At 40.6% G+C, this 12,554-nt stretch overlaps 1 protein-coding gene across 1 annotated transcript in view; it reads right to left on the reverse strand.

The window, feature by feature from the left end:
* Positions 1–4,471, reverse strand: part of vsnl1b (visinin-like 1b) — an 11,134-nt gene extending 6,663 nt beyond the window's left edge. Inside the window, exons 1-2 of the mRNA XM_056256004.1 lie at positions 4,210–4,471; positions 216–382 (exon numbers count right to left, since the gene is read on the reverse strand). Coding sequence (XP_056111979.1) covers positions 216–377 — 162 coding nt within the window. The 5' untranslated portion in view covers positions 378–382; positions 4,210–4,471. The remainder of the gene's footprint in view (positions 1–215; positions 383–4,209) is intronic.
* Between the last annotated feature and the right edge of the window lie 8,083 nt (positions 4,472–12,554).

Here is a 12,554-nt window from a genome sequence, read left to right on the forward strand (position 1 = left end):
GACACATAAAACACAGAGACATTTCTCAAAATATCTGCTTTTTTGTTGAATAGAAGACAGACATTCATACAAATTTAGAACAACATGAGGGCTTGTAAGCGATTACAGCATTTTCATTTTTGGGTGAACTATCTCTTTAAGTCCCAAGTATGTGCACCAATAATAGTGATGTTTGACTTGTTGAAATGCTAGACTAAACACCAATGGTCTCTCACCTTAACATAGAGCTGCTGGAACTCATCCAGGTTTAGTCGACCGCTGGGACAGTCTTTCAGGAAGCCCTTGTACCATTGCTTGAGCTCATGTTCATTAAACTCTGTGTTCTTCACAAGGTCCTCCATCACCTCAGGGGTCAGTTTGCTGTTCTGTTTTCCCATGATTACTGCAAAGGAAATAAATGATATGGTGACAGAAAGTTCTCCAAAGTAGTTCTATAGTGGTGTTTTAATTAGAGATTGTTAATGGATACAGCATCTCTGACAGCCACTCTGTTCCTGAATAGGGAATTTGAGTCTGAACTGTAATCTATCTATAAGCACTGGTCCCACAATGGAGCAACAACGTAAACTGTCACAAAAAAATATTTTTTGATTAGCAGTTGATCGTATGTGTTAAAGGCCAATGATGATTATATCAGCATTTGGCCATCAAACACCTCCATTGATAAATCTATTGATATATACAGTGCTTAGCATAAGTGATCCAAAGAGGAATGAAAAAATCATCTTTTGGAAACTGATCTTAATGCCTTAATTTTAAAAAATGAGGAAAAATTCAACCTTTAAGGACACCAATTTTCTTTGTGAATGAATAATGTATCGTAAATAAATAAATGTTCTTCCTTAAAATACAGGGTGCATAAGTCAGGACACCCCTGTTAAATTCCAATAGAGGAAGGCAGATTTTTATTTTTAAAGGCCAGTTATTTCATGGATCCAGGATACTATGCTGATACATTTCCCTTGGGCTTTGGAATTAAAAATTAGCCCCACATCATCACATACCCTTCACCATACCTAGAGATTGGCATGGGGTACTTTCCATAAGATCATCTTTCAATGCAAATCAAACCAGCTATTAGGCTAACTGAAATAAAACCATGCCAATCTCTAGGTGAATTTAACAGGGGTGTCCTGACTTATGCCCCCTGTATTTTAAGGAAGAACATTTATTTATTTACGATACATTATTCATTCACAAAGAAAATTGGTGTCCTTAAAGGTTTTAGATCAATTTCCAAAAGATAATTTTTTTTATTCCTCTTTTTAGTCGACTTTAGCATGGGTGTAGCACTTATGCTAAGCACTGTACATAATACTTTCTAAATGTATTTATACATTCTAAACTTAATGATAGAAATATGTACACTGTAGAAAATGATTTTTTTTTGTAGGAGTATCGTACAGGAAAATACTATTTCAGTCTTTGTATTTCACGTTTAATTCAATGTGTTTCTTTGTAATTATTTCTGAAATTTACTAGCAATTTCTGAGTGAAAATTGTTTCCACACCCATTTTTTCAGTGTGCACAAATTTGATGAAGCTTTGGTGCTTCAAATTTGGTGCACTTATTTTTAAACAATATTTATTTAAAAATTACTCAAAATATGTGTGCATTGAAAAGACTGTCCGAATATTGCGGAAATTACACTTCCAATATCTTGGCGAAGACCACCTGATTCTCGACAATGTCGATTTTGTAAAAAGAAACTCCTTTATTTAAAATATATATTGTTTTTAAAGAAGTCTCTTATGCTCAATAATATTATTAAAAATATTATTACAATTTAAAATAATGTTTTTCTATTTTAATATTTAAAATGTAATTTATTCCTGTGATCAAAGCTGAATTTCTCCAGCATCATTACTCCCGTCCTCAGTGTCACATTATCCTTCAGAAATCATTCTATTATGATGATTTATTATCAATGTTGTAAATAGTTATGCTGCTTAATATTTTCTTGGAACATGTGATAATTTTTTCAGGATTCTTTGATGAATAAAAAGTTTGAAAATAGAAATCTCTACTGGTCAAAAGTTTGGGGTTAGTAATTTTTTTCTTTTCTTTTTTGAAAGAAATTAATATTTTATTCAGCAAAGATGTGTTAAATTGATAACAAGTGATAGTAAAGATGTATATGTTTAGAAAAGATTTGTATTTTAAATAAATGCTGTTCTTCTTAGCTTTTTATTCATCAATGAATCCTGAAAAAAGTATCACAGGTTCACAAAAAAATAGCACGTTTCCAACTTTGATAATAAATCAGCATATTAGAATGATTTCTGAATGATCATGTGACACTGAAGACTGGAGTAATGATGCTGAAAATTCAGCTTTGCATCACAGAAATAAATGATATCTTAAACTATATTAAAATAGAAAATTATTATTTTAAATTGTAATAATATTTCACAATATTACAGTTTCTGTGATCAAATAAATGCAGGATTGATTAGCATAAGAGACTTCTTTCAAAAACATCAAAAATAGTAGTTTCCGAACTTTTGACCAGTAGATAGATAGATAGATATAGATAGATAGATAGATAGATAGATAGATAGATAGATAGATAGATAGATAGATAGATAGATAGATAGATAGATAGATAGATAGATAGATAGATAGATAGATAGATAGATAGATAGATCTACCAGCTGCCAGTCAAATTTTTTTAATTTTTTTAAATTGGTTTGAAATATGAAATTTAAATAATTGCATCAACCAATAACTGGGCCAATAACAATAAACAATATTCCACAATATGTGAGTTCCAAAAACATTTTCGGTTTAATATAATATATATATATATATATATATTATGGTATATATAATGAAGCCAATGTTTGTGCTGCATCTCATGAACTGTCATTAAATTAGGATCACATCTTAATTAAATTGGCCTGCTCAGCATTGACCATTAATGCAATGCATATAGATTGAACATTACCCAATATAGGCCTACATAAAGGAAAAGAACATGATGTCATGCATAGTAAATGTAAATGATTTAAAATATGAATTCAAATGTATATATGCAACTAGCTCCACAAAATAATGGTACACAATGTACAAGTTATTAAAAATATGAACACAGGGATGTCAAGTGAGATCAGATTATTGCAATCAGCCTGACCGTGTTGTGTTTCTCTAAATAGATCAAAGTCACAAGAGTTTATGTGTAAAAATGGGCATCAGGTAAAATAGGCTACAAACGGGGAGGGGTTGGAGAGGAGCTTTTTATTTCCATGTGGAGCGTCTGTCTGTGTTTGCAGCTTCTCCTGCATCAAATGTGCCGAGCGACTGAGCATGAAAAACTGAGCAGCCTCGAACACATTTTCTAAGAATGCAGCTTTGATTAAAGAGAATCAGGAATATTATTACCCACGACCCATTCGTCATTCTTATGTAATAGCACTGGGGCTTTTTCAAGCACCAATGGCTGAACGAATGACCTTGAGAAGGGAAACCACTGGGAAGCGAGGCAGAAAAAATTATCCATAATCCTAAACGGAGGAATTAAAGGTCTTAATGACGAAGATCTGTTGAAGAGCGCAGTGTCACCATCTGTGCGTTTGGTTAACATGCCATTTATTCTACATCTCGTCCGCCCGAGCCTTTTGATGTGACAGTAGAACATGATTTGTTGGCTACCTATATACATATAACCAACCCTACTAACATATAGCATGCCATTTTGAATCATTCAAATGTGTTTTAATGTTGCACCAGTGTGAATGTGGACCACTCCGACAGACCGCAGAGAAAAGACGCAGTCCCTTTTTGCACTGCGCTCAAATCGCATTAAAAATCTCTCAAGTGAAGCTGAGAAACATCAGTGCATCTCTTAAATTCATTACACAACACCAAAGGTTTGTCCATTAACAGAGAGTAACAAGTACTAACCACTAAGCGTTCGTAACAGTGGCTGTCAGGGCTATAAATGCATCAAATATACAGTTTTTCTAATTCAAGCTTAATACACCCTTAACCTGCGCAGAGTGTTCTTTTCTTTTCTCAGAGTGAACCTTTTCATTCAGTCACATAGAGGCATTCATTCATTCACTCACTCACTCACTCACTCATTCATCCCTGGCGCCTGTTAGATCGTTTCGATGCATTAAACGGCAAAAGCAGAAAATTAAACAAACACGACCGCGACGCACATAAATATCTCACAGCTGCATACACACGCATGCATCGCCTCTTACCTTCAAGTAACGCGTTAGAGGCTAATTGAAATGTGCTGGTGCTCGCAACCCGTCAGCTTTTGCGTGTGTCGAACCCAAATTCCTCGGATTCGTCGCGTTTACTGGACGCCAAATAACGCGTAAAGGTGATTCCAGCTGACACGAGCCCGCTTCCGTCTGTGTGTGTGCGCTATGCGACGCGAGACATGCGGCATGCAGCGAGCATCACCACCACACCACTGCTGCTCCAACGCGTGCGTTTGCGCAAATTGTATGCTTGCAACCCTGCTCTTGGGGGCTCGTGTCAGTAAACACTCTTTTAACCATCGTATGCATGCGTATTGGTCAAGGGTCTTTATTACCTATTGTGAAAGGCTCCGTGTGCTGTATGTTTTTTATGTTTGGGCTCCCAGAGACCCCAGTGCGTTGTCTGTAGGAATAATAATAGTTATTTTGAAGCCAACCTTTTTATATATTTCCATATTCTTTAAATACGCTCATCTGACCTAGTTAAAATAGTAGAAGAGAGATATAGGCTATTCATGTCTTGTTACATAGGCTCGCACTTATAGAAATGAGACGAATCCAATAGCGTTGTTTCAAATTTTTAGAAGATTCAGTAAAAAAAAAAAAAAGAGGTCAAAGGAAATAGCTGGCAGGAGCTCAAGGTCCAATCAGAGAATCTCAGCATGTGTTAATGCAGTTATGTCTTACAGCTGGAGTATCAGAGACCCCCCACATATTTTTACAGGGTGTTTTAAACATAAATTGCAGTTGCGTTAAGAAATAGTTTTTTTTTTTAGCTAATAACGTGGCTTTTAGCTTATACCAAGATACTGAGTGATTTCTATAAGGCTAATGCACCAGAGATACTTCATGTGTGGTTTTGAAAATCAGCAAGTCATATCTCTTGATTAATCACTTGCAAACATGGTCTGTTATTGTTTCAGTATTGGCTAATTATGCAATTGGAAAACTGTTGTGTATATAATTTTGCTCACATTAATTTTAATTGGCTTCAACATTTCAAGTCAATTTCATTGGAAATGGTACCTCTGTTTTCACAGTCAACAAAAAAATCAAGTCAAGTCAAATGTATTTGTATTTATTTACAGAAAGTCATGATATTAATGTTTTATTTCAGTGGTGTCCAAAGTTGGTGGGCCACTTACAGAGTTTTGCTCCAACTTGCCTCAACACACCTTAAAATTGTGGTCAGTTTAGGTCACCGTGATATTTGCCAAGACATGTTTCTATAAACATATTTTGGTGATCCTGGAACAACATTCCTACCAAAACATAGTCCTAATCCCTTCCCCCCAAACCTAACCCTATACCCATAAGTTATCCCTAAAATCAGAGGGAAATTATAGATGAATAACACTGATGTAGAAGCACCTAAACTAAATTTGCTTGTAAGCCTAACTTGACATAAACTGTAAACTTGTCCCTCAAATCTGATTGGAATGTTGTTCCAGGATCAACAAAGATGTTGATCCAGGAACATGTTGCACTTGGTGAAATCACATTCACCAAAGCTGGGTCTCATTTTGAAGGCTGCGTCCTCCGGAGGTCACATTTCGAAGGCTGCTTCATTTCAGTAAACTGAAGTAAGAAATCATACCAATTTATGCTTCCCTAGGAATCACGGTAATTTTTAAAATGGTCCCTGTTCTGAAATTAGGCATCCTTTATGACGTATGCAGCCAACAAATGCGACCTCCGGAGGACGCAGCCTTCGAAATGAGACACAGCTCAAGTTTCTAGTATGCCTAAACTTGATCAGCTGGTTCAGGTGTGTTTAATTGGACAGTGAGCAGGAGCAGGATTGGACATCCCTGTTTTATATCTTCATCATAGTCGCATTTAGCAGATTAGAGCTGGATGAAAATATAGTTACATTTTGTGATGATATAAACAATCAAGCAGTTGAGATTTGCTTAATAGGATTTATTGCTTTACATGAAGGTACTGTATACTATCCAGGTAAAGTACGATGAATATATCCAACTTATTCTGTCACCATTTACTCACCCTAATATCATTCCAAACCTGTTCATCCTTGTGTGAAACAAAGTAGTTTTCTTTGCAGGACGTCCACGCTGCTCTTTCCATAGAGTGAAGGTGAATGGTTACCATGTCTGTCCACTTTTAATTTTTGATGACTGTGCCTTTAAGATGTCTGATACTGAAATTAAAATGTGGGAGTGCCATAGGTTAGTTGTCACAACAAGAGAAATGTTGACATGGAGCAGCTAAATCTCGAACCTCCGGGGAATCACCCTTTTGAAACGGGATTTTAACTGTTGTAAAAGCGATGCCGTTTTTACTCAACTGGTGAGTAAGGTATTTTATTAAACAGAGAAATTGCCATAATAGCTCTCTAGAGTTCATCGCAAAGCATTATCTTGTGAAGGGTATTCATCCACACAGTCACGCAGAGCCGAAGCACAACCAAAACAACGTTCTTCCGCAAAATGTTTAAATGCTAGAGGGCCAAAAGTTACATAGTGTACCTTTAAACATGACTGTAATGCATTCCTAAGTAATACTATGAATAAATGTATAACTCACTCAGGAACCCCGTATAGAAATGATTGAATCAACAAATTTAGATAAAATGTGCAGTATGACATTTGTTTTAATCTTTCAATGTGGCAGCAGGGCAAGTCCCAGTTTCAGTTATTTGTGTTAATATCACTCCTGAAATGCAAAGCATTGTTATCAGTCTCCTGTGAGAAAAAGTTAAATATTTTTTTAATGCAGAACCAGCATTTGAGCCCAGCTTGTGAAATGATCCTCCTTGATGAAGCAGACAACAACACCCTCCAATCACGTGGACTGATCCTGCTCTGTGGTGGTCTGACGTCTTGAGGATGTAAAACATTTGGAGAAAAAAAAACTGCTTCCCCCCTGATGTAACCCAGCCTGTATTCTGTCTATTTCTGTTTGTATTCTCTTCACCGATAAAGCAGGGCTTTATGAGCAGAGAGGCAGGTGCGTCTGCATGAGTGAAACCTACAGGAGGACCTGAGTGAGTCACTGGGGTTCACTGAATCTGACGGCTGTGCTGAATAATCCTCGGGATCCGGTGACTCAGCTGGGTTTACTGAAGTCAAGAGGAATCAAGTTTGGTGAAGAAAACAGTGAAGTCAGTAGAAAGCACAGTGCTTTCATATGAATTACATTGGAAACACCATAAAGTATCAACACATTCACTCATTATATTGTCATATTTCATGCCTGTATGACTTTCTTTCTTCTGTGAAAACATTTCAAAAATCACCTCAGTGCTTTTGGCCATAAAATGGAAGTCAATGAGGTCCAGCGTTGTTTTGATGACCCCGTTTCCTCCGGAAATGTCTTCTTTTGAGATCTTTTGTTTTGTTCTGAAGGGACAACATAAGGGTAATTTTTGTTTTTAGGTAAATTACCTGTATCACTTTAAGAAGAGAAAGCAGTGCTTCACTAATTATGTTAATGAGACTTGAGATAAAGAAACTGTTGTTTTCTCTAATGGACGTTAATGGAGCAAAGCCTTGACTATGCTGAATAAACTGCTTTTGTGTGGAAAAAGCTTGTCATTTAATGAATTGACAGCCCATAGGCTAATCTTCAACATGTTTGCTCTTAAACATTTGTTTTGAATTGATCTGTTTTTAGAGTAGTTTACACCGAAAAACAAAATGCTGTTTTATAGAAAAATATAAGGATAATTGTGTGACGAATTTCAATGACGTCAAGGCTGCACTGAAAAAACAATGAAAACAATGTACTTGCTTTTTCTTTTCCAAGTTTTTGCATGCAAATTTTTAAAGTAAATTTCACTAATGGAATTAAGTCAAATTAACAAAGAAAATAAGTAACTTTAACTTGGCCAGTTAAAGTTTGTTGAATAATTTCTACTTAGTTGAAGTTTACTTTGCATAATTCTGTTTCAAGTACATTTTAGGCCTACTCAAACAATGAGCTTTTGTAAAAGCCACACTTTTAAAGTATGCTTTTGTTATGAATTCTGTTTCCCCGTTCTTTGTGTTTTTGGTTTAGTCCTGTTTCCCGCTCCCCGTTATCTCTATTCGTCTTCCCAGGTGTCCCCGATTAACCACGCCCCTTTGTCATCTTGTTTAGCTTGTTTGCCCTTGTATTTAAGCCCTCTGTTTCAGTCCAGTCCTTGTGAGTTCTTGATGTTGTAGTGTTGATGCTGGTTGTTCTGTTTCTGAGTCCTGTTCCCTGTCTGAGTCCTTGTCAAGTTTGTTTAATAAAGTGTGCTGCAAGTGGATCCTGCTACTTCCTTGTCTCAACCACATCGTGACAGAAGAACTCACCGCAAATGAATCCAGCAGCACAACTGATATGTCTCCGCCAAGGAGACCGACCGGTTGAGGACTACGTGAGGGACTTTTTGTTGCTGGCTCACCTATGGATGATTTGTGCCTAATGATATTTTTTCGTGGAGGTCTTTCTGAGCCGCTCAGCTACCTGATGCCACTGCATGACCCAAACGGGTCTATTGAGCAGTATGTCGACCTGGCCCTTTTGCTGAGGGGTTCGTCATTTACTGTGGGTTTGGCTGATGAAGCACCCTGCCAGCTCACAGTCCAGCCAGAGCCTGTCCAGCCAGAGCCCTCGCCGCTGGTCTCGTCCAGTCCCGAGCCCGTTGCCTGCTCGCCAAGGCCTGAACCAGTCACCTGCCCGCCAGAGTCTGAGCATGTGTTGTCCGCCCTGCCAGAGACTGTTCATACTGCACTTGAGTCTGCTCTGGAAGACACCGCGCTCATTGTGGTGTCCATGGCTGTTTTGTGTGTGTGGGCAGCACACACATCGGCTACAGCCCATGAACTCAGCCCAGATCTTCACTTCACGCCTGCAAAGCCAGTCTTAGAGGCAGAGCCAGTCTTCGCGCCAGAGCCCGCTGATCCTGTGCCAGGGCCCGCTGATCCTGCCCCAGAGCCCGCTGATCCTGCCCCAGAGCCCGCTGATCCTGCCCCAGAGCCCGCTGATCCTGCCCCAGAGCCCGCTGATCCTGCCCCAGAGCCCGCTGATCCTGCCCCAGAGCCCGCTGATCCTGCCCCAGAGCCCGCTGATCCTGCCCCAGAGCCCGCTGATCCTGCCCCAGAGCCCGCTGATCCTGCCCCAGAGCCCGCTGATCCTGCCCCAGAGCCCGCTGATCCTGCCCCAGAGCCCGCTGATCCTGCCCCAGAGCCCGCTGATCCTGCCCCAGAGCCCGCTGATCCTGCCCCAGAGCCCGCTGATCCTGCCCCAGAGCCCGCTGATCCTGCCCCAGAGCCCGCTGATCCTGCCCCAGAGCCCGCTGATCCTGCCCCAGAGCCCGCTGATCCTGCCCCAGAGCCCGCTGATCCTGCCCCAGAGCCCGCTGATCCTGCCCCAGAGCCCGCTGATCCTGCCCCAGAGCCCGCTGATCCTGCCCCAGAGCCCGCTGATCCTGCCCCAGAGCCCGCTGATCCTGCCCCAGAGCCCGCTGATCCTGCCCCAGTCCTGTCCAGCCCAGTCCAGCCCAGAGTTTCCTTCGCCACTGGTCCTGCCCAGCCTAAAGCCCTCTTCACCCCTGGCCCTGCCTGTATCTCTTGAGCCGGGGTTCGGTCCTGAGCCGGTGCCTGCTCCAGGCTACGACCCCGTAGCTACCCCCAAGAATTTTTTTTGGGGGGGGGGGTAGTAGGCCACCGCCGTGGCCGCCCGAGGGGTCCTCTCCGCCGTGGCCGCCCGAGGGGTCCTCTCCGCCGTGGCCGCCCGAGGGGTCCTCTCCGCCGTGGCCGCCCGAGGGGTCCTCTCCGCCGTGGCCGCCCGAGGGGTCCTCACCGCCGTGGCCGCCCGAGGGTCCGACAGCTCCGCCCTGGACGCCCGAGGGTCCACAGCCTGCTCCGCCGTGGCCACGCCCTCAGCCTGCTCCGCCCTGGTTGCCTGCGCAGCCTGCTCCGCCCTGGTCGCCTGTCCTGCCCATGTCCCATGGTCCTCCTCCGTCCATGTTCCGAGACATGGGTCGGCCCTTACAAGACCCAGCTCCCGTTGCCGGCGCGGACCTGGCCCTCCGGACCGCCTCCGCTCCACCACCCTCCAGAACTATCTTGTTTTCTGTTTATTGGCCGTCTGGAGCCGCCGATAGGAGGGGGGTAATGTTATGAATTCTGTTTCCCCGTTCTTTGTGTTTTTGGTTTAGTCCTGTTTCCCGCTCCCCGTTATCTCTATTAGTCTTCCCAGGTGTCCCCGATTAACCACGCCCCCTTGTCGTCTTGTTTAGCTTGTTTGCCCTTGTATTTAAGCCCTCTGTTTCAGTCCAGTCCTTGTGAGTTCTTGATGTTGTAGTGTTGATGTTGGTTGTTCTGTTTCTGAGTCCTGTTCCCTGTCTGAGTCCTTGTCAAGTTTGAAGTTCGTTTAATAAAGTGTGCTGCAAGTGGATCCTGCTACTTCCTTGTCTCAACCACATCGTGACAGCTTTACTTACAATAAGTATACAATACAGTAAATATTGAGTAGGTAACATTCTAATACAGTATATTAGAAGAAATGTGGTACTGACACAAACAGGGAGATCTCAATGGTACACAATAGCTACACAATCGTTGGATCATTTGAGTATGAATGTGTCATTTTGAGTTGGGTAGTACTGTCACAAAACAGTAAGTTAATAAACCAAACAACAAAAAAAACGATTCAACGACACATTCGTTTGTTCTGTAGAATTTACTTCACCACAGAATCCTTTAGCCGTTGTGTTTTTTCCAATGGTAGAGCCATGGACCCTCGTATCTCCCTATAATAAGACCATCTCTGCAGTAGCTGCTTCCCATGGCAATGTGCTGAATGATGTCAAGTGCAGGAATGCTGCATTGTGGGAAATACCCATGCTGACATCATTCTTGCCTTCAGCTGCCAATGGGAGAATCAAGCTTTCAGTATACATAGCCATAATGTCTAAATGAAGAAGATACTCAGTTCGGGTCAACTGACTTAATCAATAAGAGACGTGATGGATGAATGCAGCAGCTGCTTTAAAGAGCATTGTGGACGCATAGAAACAGGGTGATGAATAGATGACATAAACAAAATCAATTTTGAGCTTCACATTTAAAAATGTGGTTGCCAGGGTGTTGCTGTGTTGTTGTTTATGTGTTGCTATGCATTTAGATTGTTCTGGTTGCTAGGGTGGCCAGAAAAGAGTCCTCAAAGTCTGATATTCTGGTCTGAATATGTCTTTTCTTTAGTGCACATCAATCTGAATTTTCAGATTGTTTCATCATTTATAAAAACAGACATTGCAGAAAATAGCAAACCAGCTCTCCAAAAGCTGCTTGCCATTAGATGATGACATACTGTACATAGTTTTTAGAAGGAATAACCTTAAATGCTTTTCTCTCGGTTTCTTCATAACCTTCATTGCCGGGAGAGACTCAATGACGAGTGATGTGGTTCTGCCACGCTTGTGGCCCGGGATCATTCCTGTCTGGCTGGGGACGAATGAGCCGGTCAATGAAGCTGATTGCATTTCACTCCTGTTGTCTGGCCTTTGTGCTGAATCCACAAGAGCACACGTTAGATCTATAGACAACAAACAGAGAATATTGACATGATGGGTTACTGGCCATTAGGCTTTACTCTGTCAAAATGTGCTACTAACTACAATTTTTTTGAGTAGGGGGAATTCAAATTTATGATTACCAGTAATATAAAAATTTCTACAGTGAATACTTGTGCTCCACTGTAAATTATTTTATGTAGATTATTTTAATTTATTGTATAATTATTTTAATAGAACGAGCTCTGAAACTCTTTATAAGGGCAATCTGCATAAAATGATTTTTAAACATTCAAATTCAGTAAGCTCAAGCATTTGCAAAAAGCAAATGGAAATTAATTGGTTCAAGGGAATCGTAAACATCAAATTGTCAGTAATAACTATAAAGATGCTTGTGGGTGAATCTCATAAAATAAAGGTAATGAAAAGAAATAAAATAGTTTTCTACTGTACAAGCATTACTGAAAGTGTTTAATGAAAATACATTCCAGTTTTGCCTCAATCGCTTTGGCTCAATTCTTAAGTAAGATTTTTTTTCTTTTCTCAAAACAATAAGTTCAGATCTCTGAACAATTAGTTTCTAGTTCACATCAGATTTGAATTTCGTATTGATTTGTCGCTTTGGTACATTTCTCAGATCATAACTGAAATTCTCAAAACTTGTTCAACCTCCACATCTAGTCACGTGTGCACATCATAAAAGCAATTTCTCATTCTTTTGAATCAAATTGCAATACATTAAGTACAGTTGTCTGCTGTTTATTATCAACTGCTTATGTCAGGTTGCTCGAAATTAATTAAACATCCCTCAAAACACCCCTCAAAACATCTATAG

Source organism: Rhinichthys klamathensis, unplaced genomic scaffold, assembly GCF_029890125.1.
Source record: "Rhinichthys klamathensis goyatoka isolate OS25496 unplaced genomic scaffold, OSU_Roscu_1.1 h1tg000123l_1, whole genome shotgun sequence".
NCBI lineage: Eukaryota > Metazoa > Chordata > Actinopteri > Cypriniformes > Leuciscidae > Rhinichthys > Rhinichthys klamathensis.